Source organism: Trifolium pratense, linkage group LG4 (assembly GCF_020283565.1).
Source record: "Trifolium pratense cultivar HEN17-A07 linkage group LG4, ARS_RC_1.1, whole genome shotgun sequence".
In the NCBI taxonomy this organism is placed as follows: domain Eukaryota; kingdom Viridiplantae; phylum Streptophyta; class Magnoliopsida; order Fabales; family Fabaceae; genus Trifolium; species Trifolium pratense.
The window spans coordinates 38,829,895-38,852,855 of NC_060062.1; the positions used below are offsets into that span (position 1 = coordinate 38,829,895).

Sequence of the window (22,961 nt, forward strand, 5' to 3'; positions counted from 1 at the left end):
ATATTCTAGAACCATAGAATAAATCTTCAATTTGATCCTTCAACTATAGAAATATACTAAATAGTCTCTAAACTATTAATAATCCATCAATTTGGTCCCTAAACTATCATTTTCTCACATGTTTTTAGAGGGACTAAATTGATGTATAGCTTAGGGACTATTTAGTATATTTTAATAGTTCACGGACTAAATTGAAGGTTTATTTAATACGATCACAAGCAGGTTCTGTGTATTATATTCAAACAAACACATGCAATGAAATTCACCATGGATTGACTAATTGCAGAGAAATTGAACAACTTGACAAGAGGTGATAGTGATACTACTATCATATCAAGTACAACACACAGAATATAGCGTCGCGTTTATCGTCCAAGCAAACAAGGATTAGACTAATCTAAGATATCATATCATCGATCTCAATTTTACATTCAATCTACTATTGATTAAATCCAAACTTTGAAATCAACTATTATAACAAACTTGTAAAATCAGTACAACAAAAACCTAATGACTGTAGTTAATCAGAGCATTGCTCCAACACACAATGGTAGCAACCGACAAAACAAACTAGTATGCCAAATTCGACATATATCAAAATTAACAGCCTTTAACAACAAAAGCCGAAGAAGCATTATTTATGACAAACAAAATTGAAGCATATTTCTGAGTAAAAAGACCGGTAAATCTAACCTCTACAACCTCCCATTCAAATTCCCCATCACAGTAAAATCAACTCCGTTTCGCACAGTACACATAGATCAAAGCTGCCACAGCTACCGTAGATCCTGCTCCCGCTGCTACAATCGGCCACTGCAACTTACGTTCATTTCCCCCTTCACGCTCTATCCCATCATTCCCATTTATATCTCTATCGACTATCTCAACAGCTTTTTCATTCAATGATCTGATCATCTTCTCAGCTTCTCCTGTTTCATTGCGCAATTGAATAATATTCGATTCAAAAACCTTTGCTTTCTCCTCAGATTCTCTAAGCGCCTTCTCCAAACTCAGTTTCTCATTAACCCAATCCCCTATCTCATGATTCTTCTCACCAGCAACCTTCTCCAATTCCTCAACCCTGCTCCTAAAACCCTCAATTTCCCTATCTTTCTCACCAATCTTATCCCTCAATTCCTCTTCAACCCTAATCCTCTTATTCCTCTCATCAATTTCCTTCATCTCAAGACCACCAATCCTCTTCTCTAAATCCTTTATCCTCGCCTCACTCTCGGATTTCACCTTCTTCAAAGATTCAACTTCCTTCACCAATTCCTCAACCCTAGACTCCTTCTCTTTCAAAACCTCTTTCAATCCATCAGATTCTTTCTTCAATTCATCCGAAGCACTCATATCCGATATCATATCATGTTGCATCCTCGACACTTGCGTCTCAAGATCCGCCGCCCTAGCCGCAATAACCTCCGCAGCCTTCACAGCATCTTGCGACCTCTCAACTTCCGCCAGCAACTCATCAATCTTCTCCCTCTTTTCCTCACTCTTGCTCCTCAGTTCCTCGAGTTCATCACTCAGTTTCTTGATCTCCTCTTTCTTAGCATTGTTCTCAGTAACCAATTCGTCTCTTTCTCGCTCCAACGCTGAGATCTTCGTCACGGATTGTACCTCGTACTGATCGTTGACGCCGCCGTTGGAAACGCCGTCATCCGCCATGGTTAATTCTGTGAAAGAAACAAGAATCGCAAAAACAACGAAAACTATTAATCGATAAATTCAGAAATCGAAATCGGAAAATAATAAGTAAAGAGTGAAATTAAGAGTAGTATAAACCGTGAAAGAGTGTGATGCGTTAGAGTGAAGCGAGAAAATAGAAGATGAATTTTCTTGGGAAAATTGGTGGATTTTCCCGGAAAGTGATAGAGAAACGATGGCCTTAGTTTTATGAAAGGTGTAGAAATGATTAGGGTTTTGGTGTGTGCGCGTGAAAAAGTATTTAACTTTTTTTTTTTCTTTCTTTTTAATCAAAAATGAAAAAATTACCGTTTTTTTATTTATGCTTTTTCAGAAAAAGAGAACGAATCAACGAACGGTTCAGATTCGAAATGCTCTTATACGTGAATGGTGATGTCGTTTTCCATTGGGTATGACTCATATACCGGACCGTTTTATGAACCGTTTTGGAAAACTCTTAAAATGGATATTTCATGAATTTTTTTTTCTTTAAAAAACAAAAACAATGAATATTTCACACCTGAATGAATTTTTATATTAATTTAAATTTAAATTACTATTGTATTTACCAAAAAAAATTACATTGTAAATAATGTAACTTAGTACTATAAGTTTGTTTACTCAACTTTTTTGAATTGAGTAGTTTTTTTATCGGAGAAAGTAATGGAAAATTTCAAACATTTAATTATTTTTTAATAATTTTGACTTGATTTAGTTGACTTTAATGAGTAGTACATTTTGGGTCCGGTTGAGGTGCATAAGTCCAACCTTATGCACCGTCCATAAGCCCAAATCCATTGCTACCCGCACCCCCATCCATTGCTACGCACACCCCCATCCACGTAATTTTCAGATTCACAAAACAATCTCTCCAAAGATTGCGTTCTTTCAACCTTCCTCATCGCCGTCGAGTTCCGCCGTCGAGTTCATTCGCAAAACCACAACTCTTCTCCTTTCGCAAAATCAACGCGCCAGACAAAACAATTCTCGCAAACCATACCATCTTCATCCTCACCGGAAACCCAAAACCTCCTCATCTTCACCTTTCTGCTCAGAAATCGCACTCTCTCCTCTTCACCTTCGCTTCCGAGTTCACCGTCGAGTTAGTGTGTTTCTTCTTCAACATCATCATTCATCGTATTTCAACATTCAACCTTCATCATTCAACACTCGCCGTCGCGTTAACATCATCATTCAACACTCATCGTCGTTCATCATTTCACCAGTTCTTTAACATCTTCAACACTGATCGTCTTTCATCACAGTTAATCAACAATGGTTAAAAGGAAACAGGTTAAACTAAATTCATTTAGTCTGGTTTGAGAATTAGGTTTCACCATTGATTTTGTTTCTGATTTTGATAATTAGGTTAAACTAAACTGAATGTTGTTTCTGATTTTGCATGATTGAAATGTATATTTCTGGATTTTGATTTTGAGTTTGAATATCATATGGATGAATGTTGTTTTTGTCTGAAACCATTAGGCAAGTATTATAGTTTCAGGCAAAAACAACATTCATCACCATTCCCTAATTGAATACTTTGATTCTGATATGCTATTCTGTGTTGATTTTGATTTTGCTTTTGATCTTGATTTTGATTTTAATTTTGATTCTGATATGCATAATGTTGTTTTCATTCTGATGTTGAATGATTTTGATTTTGATTTAGCTTGTATTGATTCTAATTTGACTTTGAAAATGATTTCAGTATTTTATACACTGAAACCATTACTCTTGGTAAATGGTTTCAGTTTATAACTTGCTGAAACCATAAAACCATACTTATGGTTTCAATTAATGCAGATGACCTGAAGCTTAATGTTTGACTAATTATGTTTCACTCTAGTATGTTTCAGTAATCATGTTTGTATTTTGGCTACTTATGTTTGTTTGATCGTCAACCTGCATTTCTATGAAACCATTTTTCTAATGTGAATTGCTTGGTTGAAAAGTTGTTGTTAATGTGAATTCCTTGGTTAAGTTGTTGTTTGATGGAATCTGTTTGATTTATCATTTGATTCTCCATGATTTGAGTTACAATCTAGATTTTATAATGTCTGCTATCTAAGTGAAACCATTAGGCAAGGATTTTGGTTTCAGTGGGAATATGTGATATGACAATGTATAACTTAACAAAACCAATGAAATCATGATTTTAAATTGCATATTCAAGTGGTCAGAAGTTCCCTGCTTTTGTTGTCTCAGTATTGGCTCACTAGGTGACACTTTTGGGTAATTCTTGGTCGTTTTTATAGTGTAACATATCTTAAAATCAGCAAGGATTTGAATTTTAGAAACTACAGCCTAAATTTTTTTAGATGAATGGAGTTTTTTTTTTTTGGAAAGGAACTTTTTGTTTATAATTATCTACTGCTAGTTAAATGCTCATTATCATTGTGCCAACAGGTAGTGCCAGATTGGTTTTACTGATCCAACTTCATGATGATCCAGTATTTTGTAATATTAGCTAGGTTTTGTTGCTTAGCGTGTCTTTGAGGAATGATGAATAACTGAGGAAATGGGTCATCTATTATAGAATAGCTTGCATATAGGATGAACTTTTTTCTGGTTAATGCATGACTTCTATTTTGGGGAGAGGTGGATAAAGTTAGATTACTTCATCTTTTATGGGTAATATTGTTCTGTCAAGCTTTTTTCTGAATGGTTCTAGGTCTAATTTCTCACTAAGCTGAAATCGAAAGGATAGAGTGAACATGGAACTACTGATAATGGCTGCATTTTTACTTGCATCTGAAATTGCTTTCCCCAATTGTTGATGCGGTAGCTACCGCACCCGCAACCGCATCGCACCACAATTATATATGTTTTTTTGCTGAGTTCCAGAACCCGCTGCAACTCATTATATATGTTTGGACATTTAATACACTGTTGGATTTTGATTAAGATTTATTCTCTCTTTTATGGGGTAGTTTATACACTGAAACCATTCCTCTTGGTAAATGGTTTCAGTTTATAACTTGCTGAAACCATAAAACCATACTTATGGTTTCAATGTTACATTTCTCTTTTTGTTATCTTCTTTTTGATAAATTGTGATAGTTTAACTGCTAGATGACACATTTTCACCTGTTCTGCAAGTTGGTTGAATGGTTTCAATGTCTTATGGTTAATTAGGTTTTACTCTATTGACTTTGTATCATAATTTGTGTTTGTCTGCTCACTTCTGTTCCTTTTTTTATATGTGCTTTGAAACAGATCATGACACCAGCACTCATTGGTAATCCAGGAAGTCACTATGTGTGCTTTATTGTTAATTTCAAAAGCTGCACATTCCAGTTCTTGAATAGCATTAATGGAGAGAGGCTCCTTGTGAAGTCAGGAGAACCAACCACTTACAAGAAGATGTTTGATGTCTGGTTTAAGGAAGTCGAGGCATTTGTCGTAGAATTGTATAAGCATTGGAAACTGGCAATTCCTTTCGACTTCAGCAAATTTAAGTGGGAAACTCCCAAAATGCCAAGTCAACCAGACAAAGACAATTGTGGAGTTTTCTGCATGAAGTTCCTAGCTGAATGGGAAGGTGACAGTAAGACCTCAATGGACTCTTTCAAAAATTGGAACAAACTCAAAAAGCAAGACAAAGTGGCAAAGCTAATGGATTTGAGGATTGAAATATGCTCCACACTTTTAACTCACAGCAGCAATTCAAAAGTGGAATATGTGGTAAACCAAGCAGCTTCTTACTATGAAGAAATGGCTCAAAAGTTGCAACATGATGTCTATGTTCTGACTAGGATGAAACTTTTTTATGTATTCATTGTTCATTCTCTGACATGTGAGTTGGTGTATGAAGAATTGGTGGTTCATGTCTTAATTCCCAATTTGGTGGAGAAGGCATATTTCTTATTTATTATGAGTTATGTCATTTTGATATTATTGAGCATGACTATTATACACCAAAAAGGAAGAATCTGACTTTCACATTGTTGAAAATCAGTAATCTATCCTTTTCATTTTACTTGTAGTTTGAATAGAGATGAGAACTCATATTAACTGAAACCATTACTCTTGATAGATGGTTTCAGTACGTTATACACTGAAACCATTACTCTTGATAAATGGTTTCAGTTACATTTTAATCTTTCTCAACTTAATTATAAATGCATTTGAACAACATTAACTATTAAGCAAACCCATTTGAAAATTATCTCAATTTAATTTTGAAAAAACCTTTCGTCACTTTCGAAATTTAATTTTTTTTGTTAAATGGTTTCAGTTACATATACACTTTTGATAAAAGGTTCAATACATTTAGAGCTGTCAAAATGGGCTAGCCCGAAATTTAGAGCTGTCAAAATGGGCCGGCCCGCCAAGCCTTAAAAATAGGGCGCGAGAGACTCGTAGGTAGTGGATGAGTAATAATAGGGCGCGCGAGAAACTCGTACGTAGTGGATGAATAAAAATAGGGCGCGCGAGAAACTCGTAGTAGCGGATGGGTAAAAATAGGGCGCGTGAGAAAGTCCTAGGTAGCGGATGAGTAAAAATATGACGTGCGAGAATTATTAATGCTATTTATATAGTTGAGTTTGAGCTTGAGCACTAAAAAAAAAAAAATTAAAAAAAAACCGGGCCGACCCGAAAGCTCGACTACCTGTACCGGGCCAGGCTCGGGCAATAATTTTGATAGCCCGTTTTTTATCCGGGCTTTTTAGCCCGACCCGACGAAGCCCGAACGGGCCAGCCCGTTTTGACAACTCTAAATACATTAACTCTCAATTTAATTATAAATGTATTTGAACGACATTAAACCTCTCGCCACTTTCGAAATTTAATTTTTCTTTTGTGTGCCTCTAGCCACTCTTGGTGAAAGGAAATAACTCTTGATTTTGGTTTTCATACTTATGATTTTCAATATTATAACCTTGATTTTGAATATTATTAACCCATAATGGATTTGTACATTGAAACCATTATGCTTGATAAATGGTTTCAGTACGTTATACACTGAAACCATTAGTCTTGATAAATGGTTTCAGTTACATATACACTTTCGATAAAAGGTTCAGGAACTTCCATTAGTTGAAACCTACTTAAGGATGGTCTCCCAACAGGAGAAAAGATAAGGATGGTCTTCGAATCAACCCATTTGAAGCACGTGCATTTGAATCCAACACATCAAAAAACTCTTGATTTTGGTTTTCATACTTACGATTTTCAATATTATAACCTTGATTTTGAATATTATTAACCCATGATGGATTTGTACACTGAAACCATTACTCTTGTTAAATGATTTCAGTAAGTTATACACTGAAACCATTATGCTTGATAAATGGTTTCAGTACGTTATACACTGAAACCATTAGTCTTGTTAAATGGTTTCAGTTACATTTACACTTTTGATAAAAGGTTCAAGAACTTCCATTAGTTGAAACTTTCATTAGTCTTCCATCAGTCTTGTTAAAAGTGCAAGAGGAAAGTAACAAAATGGCTAAATATAATCATAATAATTGACCAAATATAAAAATGTTATTATATTATCAATTTACCAATCAAAGATAATGAATTATCCAAAAATACACAACCATGTCTCACATCCTTTACAAGTTTGATTTTAAAGCTCAAATAGACATACAAATGCAAGCTTAATCTTGACATTTGTAGAGTGAAAACAATCTTTGCTCCACATAAGGGAATGAGACGATGGCATCAACCTCTGCTTGCAACCCTGAAATTCTTAGAACCTGGAGATTTCAGTAAAGAATAACATGAGATAAACCAAATATAAAAGCATCAAATTCAGTGGTAAAGCTGCACTCAGTGCAATAAAAGCGCGTAAAAAAAAATGGTCAAAAGGAAACTATAACACTTCTAACATAATAAATCACAATGTAGCACAACCAAACATCAAAATGTGTATTAAATATGAATTTTAAAACAAATTATCCAAACAACTGACACATTGTTATGTCCTACTTCTTTCCATTGGGCAGCCATCAAATTGGAATGAAAAAAGATGTACTAAATCAGATCAAGCATGTTTCTATGAAATATAGAACCACAATTCCACCAGTGTTACTAGTAACTAGAATGATAGTAATGATATTTTCCTTTGTGAATTAAATGTACCTTTGTAAATGTTAAATACATATATATGCATCTACACAAGGCAAAGCTTGTTACAACATTAGAGTCAACTATCTCAAAAAGTTCACTATTGAAATTAAATGAAGATCCTATTCCTAGATTGTGAGACAGGTTGTAACAATTTCATAGCTGACTTATATAAATATTGATTGGAGTGTACTTTCTTCACAAAATCTTCTCACTGTTCTGATTGAGTGGTTCATACTTCATAGTAAGCATTGAAGAAGATATTATTTAATGAATAATGAATGTTTAGTAGCCAACTTTTTGTCACCATTAGCAGCAGTATTAAAAACCAGTGACATCTCATGAGGATGCTATGCAAGCCAAAAGTTCTCGCGACCCTACCAGGTGTCCCGGTACACGTTGCCTTATCTCTTCAAATGCACACAATGTTTCTGAGTCCAAACCTCCAGCAAACTACAAAACAACAAGTGACAAAATTTTGGCATTTACTTTTAGTTTATCTACTCAAAATGAGCTATATTGGTTCTTCATCTATACAAAATTTTGATATTCCTATTTTGCCTCATTTACTACTCTGATGACCCCTCAATTTAAAAATCCACAACTTTAGTCCCTCAATTTTCAAAATATCTGACATTTTTGCCACTTATGCATTTGTGGTTGATTTTTGATGATCTGGTAAGTGAAATACTTATGTAACTACTGAGTTGATGACAGGAAAATGAGTTATCGAGTGGGAATCTGCCTAGTTGTTTTGATGGCAATTGCACATTAGGAAAATGAGTTATCGAGTGGGAATCTGCCTAATTGTGGAGCCTCACAGTTTACTAGCACATTGAAAGCACGGGGAACATCAACTCGATAAACATTAAAAATACAAGATGGAAAATTTACTGGAATTATATTTATGTAAAGCTTAGAACCAAGATACTAAGTCGTAGCCAATTGTTCACTTCATGCTTCCAGTTAGAATCAAGATGTATCAAAATATGTATTGTACTTTCGAACCATAAGTCAGCAACTTACGTATGATTGCCGCAGCTTGATCCCTGATTAATCCCAGCAACTTATACAACTAGCTAGCTATGTATGGTAGGGGATATACAAAACACCTAGAAAAAGAGAAAAATGACATTGAAACCATAAGTATGGTTTTATGGTTTCAGCAATTATTCAATTCCTAAATTATTCAATTCAACATAATCTTCTTCTGTCAATGTGAAATCAATGGTGATGAATGATGAAATCAAAATTCAATTTAGTTTAACCTAATCCTCAAACTCAGAATCAAAATCAATGGTGATGAATGATGAAACCTAATTCTCAAATCAAAACAACATTTAGTTCAGACAAAATCAAAATGAATATCAAAATCAGAAGAAGCTTACTCTAGTACTACAATGAACAGACGATAGAGAGAATGGAGAAGACGATGGAGAAGAATCTTTGAAACGGCGACGGAGAATAAGCTTACTCTAGTACTACAATGAACGGACGATGGGCATAACGGAGAAGACGACGAAGAAGGAGCTTTGAAACGGCGAAGACGATGGAGAAGAAGGTTTGAAACGGCGACGGCGTAGACGAGCGATTTCTTTGAAACGGCGAAGACGATGAATAAGCTCTGTGATCGTGTGTGACAAGGCTCACAGTGTCACGCATTCAGATCGTAACATGTGGCAAAACAATTCCATGATCAAGTGGCTAAAATTGACTTATGTACTGTGCATAAAAAAACCCTTATGCATATTAACTTCAGCCGTACATTTTTATTGGATTTTGTGATTATTGTAGAGGATTTCTTTTCAATTTTTTATTTAAAGTTATTCTCTCAATTTATGCGTATATTATTATTATTTAAAAGGAATTTGTCAATTTGTGTATATATTAAATGAAATATATGCCCATAAAAAGTATTGCATAGTTTTTTGTTTTTTAAGATGTTAAATGAAATATATAAATAGAGTCAAGCATGTCTAACCAAAGAAGAGTTGCAAAGGGGAGCAGTTATAGTGCATAAGCGAATTCCTTATATGCACCATGCATAAATAATACACAAAATCATTCCGCAGCAAAATGATTTTGAATTACAACCATCCGAAACTATTTCACGGTAAAAGTGGTTTTGACATGATTAAGTATATCTAATGTGAAACCATTCCACTGCAAAAAAAAAATTTTGGCATGATTTTAGTTTAAAATTAACTACAAAGCAATCTGATGACATTCAGGGGTTGTTGTTGTTGATTTGGGGGTGGGAAATGGTGCGTTTGGAGATTTGTTAAATTCAATGTGATGGTGGAAATTTATTTATGCATCATGCATAAGTTTATTCCTTATGCATAATAACTCATGCCGTTGCAAAGAAAGAATTTAAAAGAGAATATACAATATCATAAAAACTCTTTTACTCAACTTGAACATCCAAATAAGTCAATGGTTAAGACCACCGCATATTAAAATCAAATACATAACCTTTCTTTCTAGACTTTCACATGTCGATCAACGTCTATACAGCCAATGTTTTATGACAAAAAAAAATCTGCTATTTCTTTCTTTTCAAAGTTACCAACAATAAATTAACCAAATCATTTGTATTTGTATGCTTGATCGAACTTCATATAAACATTATAAAAAATTACGTCACATGATCAACTAGAACATTGCATCACTTAAGGCCAAAAGAATGTTCTATCAACAGATACCTATAAATAAAAGACATGGTAGATGGGGCTTTGAAATTTAGTTAACTATACAAGGCATTGTAATACATAAACATCTATCTAATTTGTATAAACTTTTAGTCCATGGAAAAAACTAATGTTGTATAATTTAGAACAAAGGTATTTATGGGTCCTTTAAATTTCGCGTTTGTAAATATTAGGTTCTTTAAGAGTTTAATTTTATTTTTACGGTAAAAAAAAAAGAGTTTAAATTTTTTAGGTAACAAACAATTTCTTTAAGTTTCTACCTTATTGCACTATTACCTTCTATTATTCTATGTTTACAAAAATACTGATGTGATCGTTAATTTTAATGTTAACCATGATAAATTTGAGGCTCAATTTGATGTGAATCACGAGGCTCAGACACTTGAAGCTCACCATTTAAGCAAAATATAACGAGAAATGCAATAACCCTTAATTTTCACAGGATATTTTCCGTCAAAAAAATAATTGTCACAAGATATTTATGTATATGAATGAGGTATGAAGTTTTCTGATAGGGAATGGGATTCCACAATCTTAAATTGGACCCAAAAGTTGGGCTCTCATTTAGGTTTGTCAGATTTTGGCCATGACTTAGGAAATTTGCTCTCAAAAACAAAAATTGTTGATGATACAAGAGTGCTTCTAGTCTTCTACACATATATAAAACTTAAAGAAAATATATATAGGCTTGTTTAATTTTATGACTAAGAAACATATTGCATTTTTCTCTTGTTTAATTAATTTCTCTCAACTTCTTTACTCATTTCATTTCCCAGTTTTTCTTCAAACAAATTTAATTGGCATAAGGCTGAAGCTGGTTGTTGTTTTTGTAGTAATAGGATTGTTCATAGGTTGGTTCATGAGACAAAGTCATACTGAATTGTTTCAAGATGATTACACATTAATAAAAGACAAACGAACAATAAATTGCATAGCTAACCCTTTCTAGTTTTAAAAAACAGATTAGAACTGGTAATGGCTCATTCTAAATAGAACTTGTATAATTTTGTGGTCCGATTAGAACCAAAACTACTTTTATAAAAGCCTGAATTGTACTTTTTCGAACCTTTTATTTTGTATTAACCCTCCGGATCTCAGGAAAATTGGCTCTGGCAATTCAGAATTCGGCCTCGAGGTATTCTGGTCTACAATTGTTTTACCATGAATCGAACTCGAGTTCTCCCAAATAATTTATCCTAGAGAGAGCTCATTAACCCATTAAATCCAATGTTTTGGTTAAACTAGTTCTTTATGAACCAAACTACATCTAATTAGTGATTACTATTATTTACGGATAATTATGATTATTGAAAATAAATAAACATCATAATCAAATCGAATATTAAAAATGCTTAAAAAAAAATCAAGAAACTGAACCGTTAAATCGAACCACATACAATAAAAAATCAAACTATGAAGAATAATTCACGAACTGAATCGAACCGAACCAGTTCAATCCATAAACTATTAGTCACAGTTCAGTTATATTTTTATCAGTTCAAGTTTTGGATAATTTTCAAGAGTCCTAGTAATGCTTAGTGAGTATTTCTACTAACTATTAAGTGTATTTATTATGAGTTGTGACTAGTGAAGCTGCATCTGCATGAAAGTATATGATGAGATATGATTCTCCAGAATTAATGGAGACTGTGTAACACTTACTGGCACTGTTCCAGCTAGCTAGAAGAAAAGGTTTGCAAGCTGTTATGGATATGTTATTCCGCAAAGTGTGCTGAAATTGGATTGCCAGGTTGTTGTATTGGCTATGCTATCTCCAATTCTCCATAATAACAGTTTTGTGACTGTTGTACTAATACATTGTTCAGACCTACCTAGCTGTGTTCTATCATTCTATTCTATCCTATCTTAGAGTACTATATTTAATTTCATTCAGAACCATATGTTATGTTATGATCTAAATTAATTACTTTCAAACAATGGTCCTGTTATGATAGGGAGGGGCTGAAATCACTTGATGTACTATCGAATCAATTTTTTTTAATTAATTACTTTCATCTCTTTACTTTTAATTTTATTTATTAGTATTCATTCTTTTTTGTACTACCATTTTTGCTTTTTTACAATTTTAGTTAATTCTCCTCGGATAACAAATAAGGCACAGCTTGTTTTTAGGTTAATAGGTTCTCTTTGCTATTCATATCCTTAGTAGTGTGTGACTGTGTCAGCAGAGAATTTATGCACTGAGTTTTTTAATGCTCTCTTGGCAAGTTTGTGACTCTACTCATTTACTATCAATTTTGAATTACACACACAGTTCACTCAAAATCATTTTGATGAGGGATTTTAATTCCCTGCTGCAACTTCAAGTCACGGTTATCGAAGTAAACAGTCCAATCTTATATCAACGGTCATGATTGTTTATAATTAATTTACTAGTTGTTTAATTTGAGACAGCTAATTTTGGATTAACAACTAAGATGTAAAATTGTTTATTACGGGATGTGTTTTTTGCAACAAGCAATTTGGGTCCGTCCCAATGAATTTTTTGAGGAAAAAACTTTGCTACTTTATATAGCTGTATATGGTGAAAGATATTTTTATATCTAGTTATACCAAAAGAGAAATACACGAATAATGTAAGGTATTCTATAGTTGCGCACAAAGATTCTAGTCATACCAAAATAGAAATACTATTTTGGATTCTCTACATGTAAAGTTTGCTACGTTTTGTATCGTAAGGTGTTAAAGTCCCCTAATGAGCATAACTCTCGTATAGGCAAAAGTTTGTCAAGAGAGAATGTGTGTATATTGTAACGAGAAAGCAACCTTTAATTTTACGTAAACAAATGTAGTAAATGCAAAATTTCTGACTTTCAAAAATCCAAATCAAAGAAATATTCATATCGTAATATACTAGCCACTGATCTAGCCATCGATCTACCATAGATTAGCGAAAAGATCTTATCATCTTTCTAATGTGTATAACCGTGATACCGAATATACACTAAATTATCAATGATTAAAATCTAAGATGCCAAGAAATCATGTCAATTTTACAACTCTTCAAGATGGTTGCTCTCTATTCTATGTTATAGTATGGAGCATCCCAAGTCCAAGTTATAGTGGTACTAGTGTGGCTAACAGCCAAAAAAGTCAAACAACCCTATTCAAAAATCACCACCAAAACAAAGTTTTCACCAACATAAAAAATAAAGAGAAAGTGACCAATGACAACATGTGTGAGTAATGTATGTGCCATGTTACTTTTGAAAATGTGTCTGATCTCAATCCAGATTTTTGGATCCAATTGGCTGACCCACCACACCAAAGATGAAAAAACTCCACCAAAGCCCACATACATACATCAGCAACAACAGAGGACACATCATAATAACACCATATGAACTTTCATCTATTTTAACTTCACTCCAAATATCACAAAATTGATTCTTATACAAATTTCCTAAATCTCCTAACTACAATTGTATGTTGCAATACCATGTTACCAACTCAAACCTTTTTCTGCCTAGACAAACAAGATAAAACTATCATGAAACATAAATATAAATTCACAAAAACATATTAATTAAAATTAAAAACTTGAAAAAAATATTTAGATCAGAATTTACTTACCTAATAACCGAACTCCAAATTATCAGAATTTCTATTTCGAATGACAAGATTGTTAAGACCCAAAAGAAAAAAAATCATAAAATAAATAAATAAAATCTAAGAAATGGGAAATATTTTCCTTGATCCCAATTAACCAAAAGCACAACATAAAAAAAAAAAAAAAAAAACCCAAATAAAAAATAAAAAATTCTAAATAAACTAATGGGTTTGTAGAAAAATAAAATTAAAAACCCAAAATAACCTCATCTAACCTAAGGAATTTAATTCCATTATGATGGATTGATGATGAAGATGTTGAAATTGATGAAGAATTAATCATATCAATTATCAACCTCCAAGTTTAGTCTTGTCTTTCTCCAACTTTTCAAAGAAACCAGTAAGAGCTTTCAAAGCTTTGACTTGATATTGTAAAGCAATTATATAGCCAGCAGTTTCATCAAAAAGTTTGTCCACACCAAATGACTCACCATTTGGTACTATCCTTTGTAATGCATGAATCTTTCTCTCTATCTCTTCTCTATCATCATCACCACCTTCTTCATCTTCTTCTTTCTCCTTAGCATCTTCCTTTATCAACATCATCTCTTTACTATCATTGTCTCTGCACCGTCTTCGGATTCGCTTGAAGACATGCAGAGACTTTTCAGTAGTAGTAGTACTAGTAGTATTCATCTTTTGAGTGAGAAATGCTGGTATGGTTATGTTTCCCTCAGTTTCCATGTCTCCTTCTTCCATGGATTGATGTTATATAATATATAATATAGTATATGTATATATAATGGTAAGAGAGAGAGAGAGAGAGAGAGAATAATATTGAGAGTGTTACTTAATTATGAATGAATGTAGGGAGTTATAAGATATGAATGAGGGGTATGTTGAAGGATGAGGAGGTAAGAGAGGGAAGAGAGGAAGATGTTAAATTATTGTTGAGGCCTAGAAATGTCAATGCCAACGAAGCTGGTCCCACTGATTTTGGACACATAAGATATACAACAATACAAAGAAGAAACCCCCAAGTATTTTTGGATTAATTGGAGTTATGTGTGTTTGTGTGTGTGTGTGTGTGATATCATATATTTATGGGCTATTACTTTCATGCTCTACAACAAGAGTATCTTCACTTTTTTCACCTTTGTTGCTTTGTAAAAAATTTCTTATTTGTAAAAATGATGATAATAATAATCAAAATGCAATTGAAGCACATGGTTTGAAAACTAGCTATGCTAGGTCTTTGTTTTGTTGACAACAGCTATTTTAGATGCTTTTATATGTATGCTGTCAAAAAAGATGTTACTATAGGTTAATAGTTTCACAATGCATTTATAAATTATAAGTGGTGGACTTCCTATTTTGAAGATTGAGTGGGAAAAAAATTCAAAGTTTTCGATTAATGGTATCAGAATCTATCCAACATATATTAATTCATCTGTTATTGGGACATTCATATGATATACTAGATGTTCAATTCAATTCAAAATATAAATGAATGTATGAAGAGTCTCACATTTATGAAATAGATTGACAACACACTTTAAATCAATGGACAAAATGCAAAAACACATTCATGGAACAGTATCTCCCACTTAATAAATTAATTAATCTTTTGAATTGGATTCTTCCTTTAATTAAAACATATGCTCCAACCAGACTAAGTCTTGAATCGATTATTGGTCTTATGCTCAATCCTAAAAGTTGAAGTCGCACAAATACCTGACGTGATAAGTTATAGTGATTTGAATTTACATTCATGAAATAATATTGTGGTTGATCTTAACCATCATATTAAAATGAAAAGAATCATATTTCAACTATGAGTTTTTAACTATCTTGTGTTAAATAGTTTGCGATTCTTCAACAACAAATTAAGAATCTAAACTCATACCAACACACATTTTCTAACTATCTAATCAATATTTTCTTTATTATATATTGACTGAAATTCATGTAGTACTCTCTCCGTCCTAATTTGATTGACACAGTTGACTATTATGTACTATTCACGCATATTGTTTTGACTTTATTTTTCTACTAATAAACAAAAATAAATATTAGCATATAAGATGTTGTTTAATTCGTCTCGATGAGTACTTTCAAAATATCAAACTTTTATAATTTTTACTATTATACAATTAAAAATATTAATCGTCAAAGTTATGCATCGGCATGCATGAAACAGTCAACTGTGTGATCAAATCGTGACGGATTGGGACGGAGGGAGTATATATTTTCATTAAATTATTTGTTGATTACATTTCATTCTCAAAATTAAGAGAGAACCCACATGAATTTCAATTATGAGTTTTTAACTATCTTGTGTCAAATAGTTTGCGATTCTTCAACAACAAATTAAGAATCTAAACTCATACCAACACACATTTTCTTTAAATCGAATGTTTAAAGAGTATCTCAGAGGCACTGGTTAGCAAGACCATTTTCTATATGGTGAGACTAAGCGAAGCAATTCATATAATTTTTGTGCGCATAAATCATATATATCATATTCTTTACATGTAATGGTAGAGACTAGAGACATATTCACATGCATTTTACTAACACTACGAGGTATTCTTGCATAGGCACAAGACATATAGGCACAAATTTAGACACATCAATCAATATCACTTTAATTATTTTTTCTTTAATTTTTATATATTGTTGTGAGTGTGCCTAAATGAAATTTATTTATGTTTGTGCATATGATAAAATTCCTCCAAACACTGCATAAATACTTAGTCATTATAAGTTGCAAGGATCCTTAGCTAGTAAGAATAAGATTGAATCAACTATAGTGGATATGGAGAGTTAATAAAAGTGAAAGTATATAATAAAGTTGATAAAATCAAACTGAAAAATGTAACCCCGTTAGTACTACTAAGTTTGTGAGCTGTGAAGAGTTGAGATATGAGGGCATAAAAAATGGTCCCACAAAACACAAAACAAAAGGGAGAAAGCACATGTGCTCACATGAATTCCTTGAACCTAACACCCACCCATGTGCTCCTCCACTCTCTTCTTCACTTTCATATCTATAAAAATTAAAATTTAATTTAATTATATAATGTGCTAGCTTAGCTATATAATTTTTGTCATGAATATATATATATATATATATATATATATATATATATAATGTGCTAGCTTAGTTTTTTTTTACTTTCAACACTAATTTAATCTGATTCGGAGATCAGTTCTGACATTAAGTGATTCTAACTTCTTTCTGATCACAGTTGCAAATAATCGAACCACAATCTTCCTTACCAAATTTAACGTCAATCACAATTAAATCACCGTTAGTTTAGTTAGCTACTGGTAGTACATGACACCATCCTTAGCATGAGTGCCACGTGTTGACTTTCTAGTGACCCCACCTTGAGCCCCACAAAACCCTCCCTAACACTTTTAGACCAAATATATCATGTAACAATGCAACAATCATGTATATCTAACCCTACTCATATCTAATTAACAAGTTGGGAGATTAAGGAAATCAAATACCCTTTGCATAACTAAGTTAGGACAAGTTGGTTTTATGAATAGGGAAGTTGAGGTCCATTTAAACCTGTCATTGATAAATATACATGTTACTCACATACTTAAAAGTGAAAACAAAAGCATCGTGGGTCATGACTCATGATTCATGATTATGGTAAAATGGTAATGTAGTACGTTATTTGATAGAGAATTCGTTATATAGAATCAATAATTTGAATTGCATGTAAAAATTCGATTATAATTAGTTATATTAATTATAAGTTAGAGGATTCGTTATACTAATTTTACATATGTTATTTTCTCTTCTTATTTTTCTTTGTGTTGGTAGTGGCAGCAGCACATAATACACGTTGTGAGAGAATTGTTAAATATGCTTGGATCTCATCCCCAAAAGCTAGCTCAAAGGGTGAGGTTGCCCCTCACATATTTATACACTTAACCGTCCGGGAACCTAAGCAATGTGAGACTTCAAACAAACTCCAACAATACAACAACATTCAACACCCATCCTCACGCCTAGCGTGGTCCTGGGTCAAATGCCCACATTGCAGTCCTTAACCCGGCTCTGATACCATGTTAACCCCAAAAACTAGCTCGAAGGGTGAGGTTGCCCTCACATATTTATACACTTAACCGCCCGGGAACATAAGCAATGTGGGACTTCAAACAAACTCCAACAATACAACAACATATTCAACACTCACCCTCACGCCTAGCGTGGTCCTGGGTCAAATGCCCACATTGCAGTCCTTAACCCGGCTCTGATACCATGTTAAATATGCTTAGATCTCATCCCCAAAAGCTAGCTCAAAGGGTGAGGTTGCCCTCACATATTTATACACTTAACCGCCCGGGAACCTAAGCAATGTGGGACTTCAAACAAACTCCAACAATACAACAACATATTCAACAGGAATATAAGTTAATAATATATTACACTAGAATTTGGTTATATATTATGAAAGTTTATTATATATTGCACTAGATCCAACATGGTTGGTATAAAAAATGTTATATAAACTATAGTAAGAAAATGTAACATAATTTTACTAGTTTTTCTAACCTTTTTTTTTTATGTTAATTACCTTCAAATTTAATTTTACTAATTTATATATTTTTATCTGTAAATTTTAGCTGAAGTAATAATGTCAATATTGTTTATATTGAACATTTTTATTTAATTTAAACTTGAGACCTCAATTATACATTATTGCCTACTTTTTGCAAACACGTAGTCATGGTCATACTATACTTATGTGCTAGTAAATTCAAAACACAACTACTGCTACTGAGTGCAAGATCAAAACTAATTAAAATAATATGGTTAGAGTAAAATTTGTGCAATGTAAATAAATGTAACAACATAACCGAATTATTATAATTTCATGGTCTAGTAAAAATAAGGTAATATATAAATAAGAGGAAATCATAAACTTAACATCTTTTGCATTTTCGTTATGGTTCTTTTGCCGCTAATTTCTTATATGGGGAAGGGAGGGAGAGTCTCAAACATGCTTCAATTTGGTGGCGGGATATGTGGAAAACAGGAGGCGCGGAGAAAGGGGGTTGGTTTGTTAATAATATTAGTAACATTCTCGGCAACGGTAATAATATAGCTTTTTGGAAGGAAAAATGGTTAGGAATGGTACCGTTAAGTGAATTGTATCCGTCTTTGTTTTAAAAATCAACTCATAAAGATGCTTGCATTTCAAATATAGGGATATGAAATTACAACATGTGGTCTTGAAATCTCAATTGGATGGAAGCACTTGATGATACAGATATTGAATCCTTCAATGAATTGCATCAATTGCTTGAACAAGTTCGGCCTAACAGAGCTTCTAGCGACAGGCGAAGATGGTCATCAAATTCTGATGGTTCTTTTTCGGTTCGATCAACATACATGGTTTTGCAGGACAAGCGTGTAGGTACTACTCTGGATACAAATACAGTGGCAGCATTGAAAAGATTATGGAAGAACAATGTTCCATCAAAAGTTAGCGTTTTCGGTTGGCGGTTGTTACTTGAAAAATTACCAACCCGGGAGACTTTATTTTGCAAAGGTATTATCACGAATAATCATGAGAGAAGTTGCGTATTTTGCTTCAAAGAGGTAGAGGACATACAACACATTTTTTTCACTTGCTGCATTACTTCACAAATTTGACAGAAAATATTTGTTTGGTTGGACACTAATGTCATCCCTTTTGAGGACGTCACAAGCCATTTCACTTTGTTTGGTGAATTAGCAAAAGGCAATCATAGCAAGCGAATTCGTCATATAATTTGGTTGGCGACGACATGGAGTATTTGGCGTACGCGTAATAACATTATTTTTAGAGGAGACTGTGTCAACATATCATCTTTAGTGGAGCAAATTGTTTATTTTTCTTGGTTTTGGTTTATAGGCCGAACAGGGGACAATGTTAATTTAATTTTTTCTGAATGACGTAATAATCCTTTAGATTGTTTTCAACGCATCTAAAGTGATCTATTCTGAATTGTAAGAGTTGAATACCCCTTGTACTCCTTATAATTCATTTTTTACTTATAAAAAAAAAAAACTTAACATCTTAAAATTTGAGATTAAAATGTTAAGTATATGTCCCAGCTTGTATGAAATGGTTGTGCTTGGTTAAATACCGATGATTTATTATACTCTCTTTAATCGGTTCTAGCTACGTATTCTAGCTATGTATTGGTTGCAAGATAATATAAAATATATATTTATAAGTGAAAGTAATTTTTTTTAACAAATTGGTTTTATAAAATTGAATTTGACTTGATACACAATTCTAAGATATGCATGGTATCAAAACTTCATCTACAATCTACAAAGTTAACTGTTATAAGAGTTTTTATCAGGTCACCCACTATTTATGTCTGCATACCAAGTTCAATAGTGTTAAGTTTGCGAGATAACTTAAATATATATTATTATATTTATATAATAATATAGTCTAAATACATAAATTTTACAATAAATTTGATAAATAAAATATTTGTTATATGTATAGTATGTTACTCAACTCATTCCACTCCACTACTACCACGAGTAATAACTAGTAACTATTTTTTGGTTCTTGGTTCCTAGAGATTGGAGTGAGCAGCCTAGGTAGTGATGGTGGCCCTAAGTGAGTGTGGTGGATAATCAGATCGGGAGGTGGTGGTGTTTCCAAGAAGGAAACCAATCGGCGGATTGGGTCATTGGGATTGTATTTCACAGATTTTGTTGTGTTGGGCATATGGGACTCCATGTGCTCAGTCCCACTCCTATCCCTTTCTTTTTGTCACATTCACACACTACACTACACTAAACTCACATGTCATGCAGTCTAGGAAATATGACTGCACCGAAGTCGGTCATATCTAAACCGTTTAATTAAGATCAGACAATTTAAATGTTCAGTATATAGTATATTTAAAAATTTAAAGCGTTCGATATTAATCGGATAATTCAAATGTCCTAACTGGATACCATCAAACTGCACAAAATCCTAATTCCATTACACTCCCCTAACTTTCCATTTTTTATATTTAATTAAACCATTCATTTTTCTTCCCAATACTACCCATTTTAATTATTTTTCTTAGGTAGTAACTAATTGGGATCCGTACCACCATTTTTTGTACGAAATTTGATCAAATTCTTATATTATACTATATGGGACCTTTAACTATATACTCTTATAATAATTGAAGAAAGAGCTTTATATTATATTATATTATATAGTAATATATATATCTAATCTAATTTCAAATGTGTGGACATCCATATCCTACCTGAGTGTGTAGTGCATATTCACATTTTTAGACCAAACCTTGTTCTAATCTTCATCTTTTGATCTTTTCTATTGTTTGGACATATCAAGATATCATACAAAAAATATTTTGAATTTCTCACATGGTAGGCCTCTCTAGTAATGCATAATGACATTTTCTATTTTTTTTTCTCCCCACCATATAAAAAACAAAATTAATACTTCTAATTATGATTTGTTAATATTGAATAACTTGCTTAATCACAAAGTAATTGAGATGACAACTCAACATTGATTAGAGAAAATTAATTATGTAACTAGTCATGATCTCATGTCACACTATAGTATAGTATACACAATATATAAGAAAAGGGGTGTTTGTAATTGTCTGAAATTAAAAACAATATAAAAAATTATGCATGATTATATAAAATAAATAAATTGAAAAACAAAAACAAAAGCATGCAATGCAAGTAGCAGGTGAAGAATATTCACACTTGTCCGTGATGAATGGAAGAGTATTTTCTAACCTGTTTAACTTAATGATCAGCACATGAACTGACCAAAGTCTTTAATCTGTGAGCCCCCCTGTCTGCAGTTTGCAGCTATGGTGCTTGCATATGCAGTAAATGCCAAAATATATCAACAAAAAAAATTAACTAACCTTATTCAAATGCATATTATACTATCTCAATCTCAAATGTGTTCCAACATTAACAAAATTAATAAGGTCAAATCGGTCTGGAATCCGAATTTGAAACCTGACTAGAATCATCTATTTAGGTTTTACTGAAGTTGTCATATTCAGTTCCTTATTTTTTTTAGCAGATCAAATACATCCTAAAAGTTACTACACATAGAAAAAGTTTCAACATTAGTATCACTTTTTTTTTTTTTTTAACATATGCTTTGATTAATATAAAGTGAATAGATTTTGCATAAATGCAAACCAGAAAAACAATGCATGTTAGAGCTAGACAAGCATCATGTGGCTTTTCAAGCTATATACCTTTATTTTATGTAAGTGTGTGCTGCAATACTAGGCCGGCTTGGGTATGAAAAACATAATTTCCTACCTTATAATATGGTATAGGAAGTGTCTCTTTGCAGTTTGCAATATACTTTCTATAGTGATGAATTTAGTGCCATTAAAATGAGTATCTATTTTAAAAGCTAAAGAACTTAATTGTAACCCTTGTGGCATTTTTAAAGCCACCCTCTACATAGAAGTTAATCATATATCTAGTATACTACGTGGCATGTGATACCAATCCTCCACATGGTAAAGCCAATGTGGCTCAATTTTTCTATATAATCACACAGTCATCTATCTAAATTGTTGGATCAAGATTTGATAACTCGCGCCTCGGCTTTTGATTTTGAACTTAAACTTGTTTATCAAGAATGTGAACTTTCTGATCTTTGATCAATAAATTTAAATCGTGTGTCTACATAAGATATCTGATTTATTCGCATTAGATAATCTAGATGTAGGTGTGACTCAATGAGGGACCCTCGTTGAGATTGAGGATGTACCCGTGTTAGACTCCACTAAAATAATACAGAGGAGTGAAAGTTCCCAACAACAAGTTGATCATACTCACTGATATTTATAATAACATAATTTTATCTACAA

At 32.7% G+C, this 22,961-nt stretch overlaps 3 protein-coding genes and 1 long non-coding RNA gene across 4 annotated transcripts; 1 reads left to right on the top strand and 3 right to left on the bottom strand.

The window, feature by feature from the left end:
• Positions 1 to 392: 392 nt before the first annotated feature.
• On the bottom strand, positions 393 to 1,976 carry LOC123882251 (peroxisomal and mitochondrial division factor 2-like). Its single transcript, XM_045931071.1, has 2 exons — positions 1,789 to 1,976; positions 393 to 1,679 (listed from the first exon to the last, which is right to left on the bottom strand). Exon 2 carries the CDS (start codon positions 1,669 to 1,671, stop codon positions 733 to 735), a length of 939 nt encoding a protein of 312 aa, XP_045787027.1. The 5' UTR covers positions 1,672 to 1,679; positions 1,789 to 1,976; the 3' UTR covers positions 393 to 732.
• Positions 1,977 to 2,469: 493 nt separating this feature from the next.
• LOC123882253 lies at positions 2,470 to 5,646 on the top strand. Its single transcript, XM_045931072.1, has 2 exons — positions 2,470 to 2,982; positions 4,909 to 5,646. Exons 1-2 carry the CDS (start codon positions 2,965 to 2,967, stop codon positions 5,626 to 5,628), a joined length of 738 nt encoding a protein of 245 aa, XP_045787028.1. The 5' UTR covers positions 2,470 to 2,964; the 3' UTR covers positions 5,629 to 5,646.
• Positions 5,647 to 7,165: 1,519 nt separating this feature from the next.
• Positions 7,166 to 9,535, bottom strand: LOC123882254. Its single transcript, XR_006799750.1, has 3 exons — positions 9,156 to 9,535; positions 8,794 to 8,879; positions 7,166 to 8,220 (listed from the first exon to the last, which is right to left on the bottom strand). It is a non-coding gene; the product is annotated as an uncharacterized LOC123882254 (long non-coding RNA).
• Positions 9,536 to 14,068: 4,533 nt separating this feature from the next.
• Positions 14,069 to 15,108, bottom strand: LOC123882255 (transcription factor PAR1). The gene has a single exon (XM_045931073.1). It carries the CDS (start codon positions 14,805 to 14,807, stop codon positions 14,400 to 14,402), a length of 408 nt encoding a protein of 135 aa, XP_045787029.1. The 5' UTR covers positions 14,808 to 15,108; the 3' UTR covers positions 14,069 to 14,399.
• Positions 15,109 to 22,961: the final 7,853 nt, after the last annotated feature.

What these genes read in the sequence shown, in the direction of transcription:
- LOC123882251 (XM_045931071.1), bottom strand. Translation starts at nt 1,671, where the DNA reads ATGGCGGATGACGGCGTTTCCAACGGCGGCGTCAACGATCAGTACGAG.
- LOC123882255 (XM_045931073.1), bottom strand. Translation starts at nt 14,807, where the DNA reads ATGGAAGAAGGAGACATGGAAACTGAGGGAAACATAACCATACCAGCA.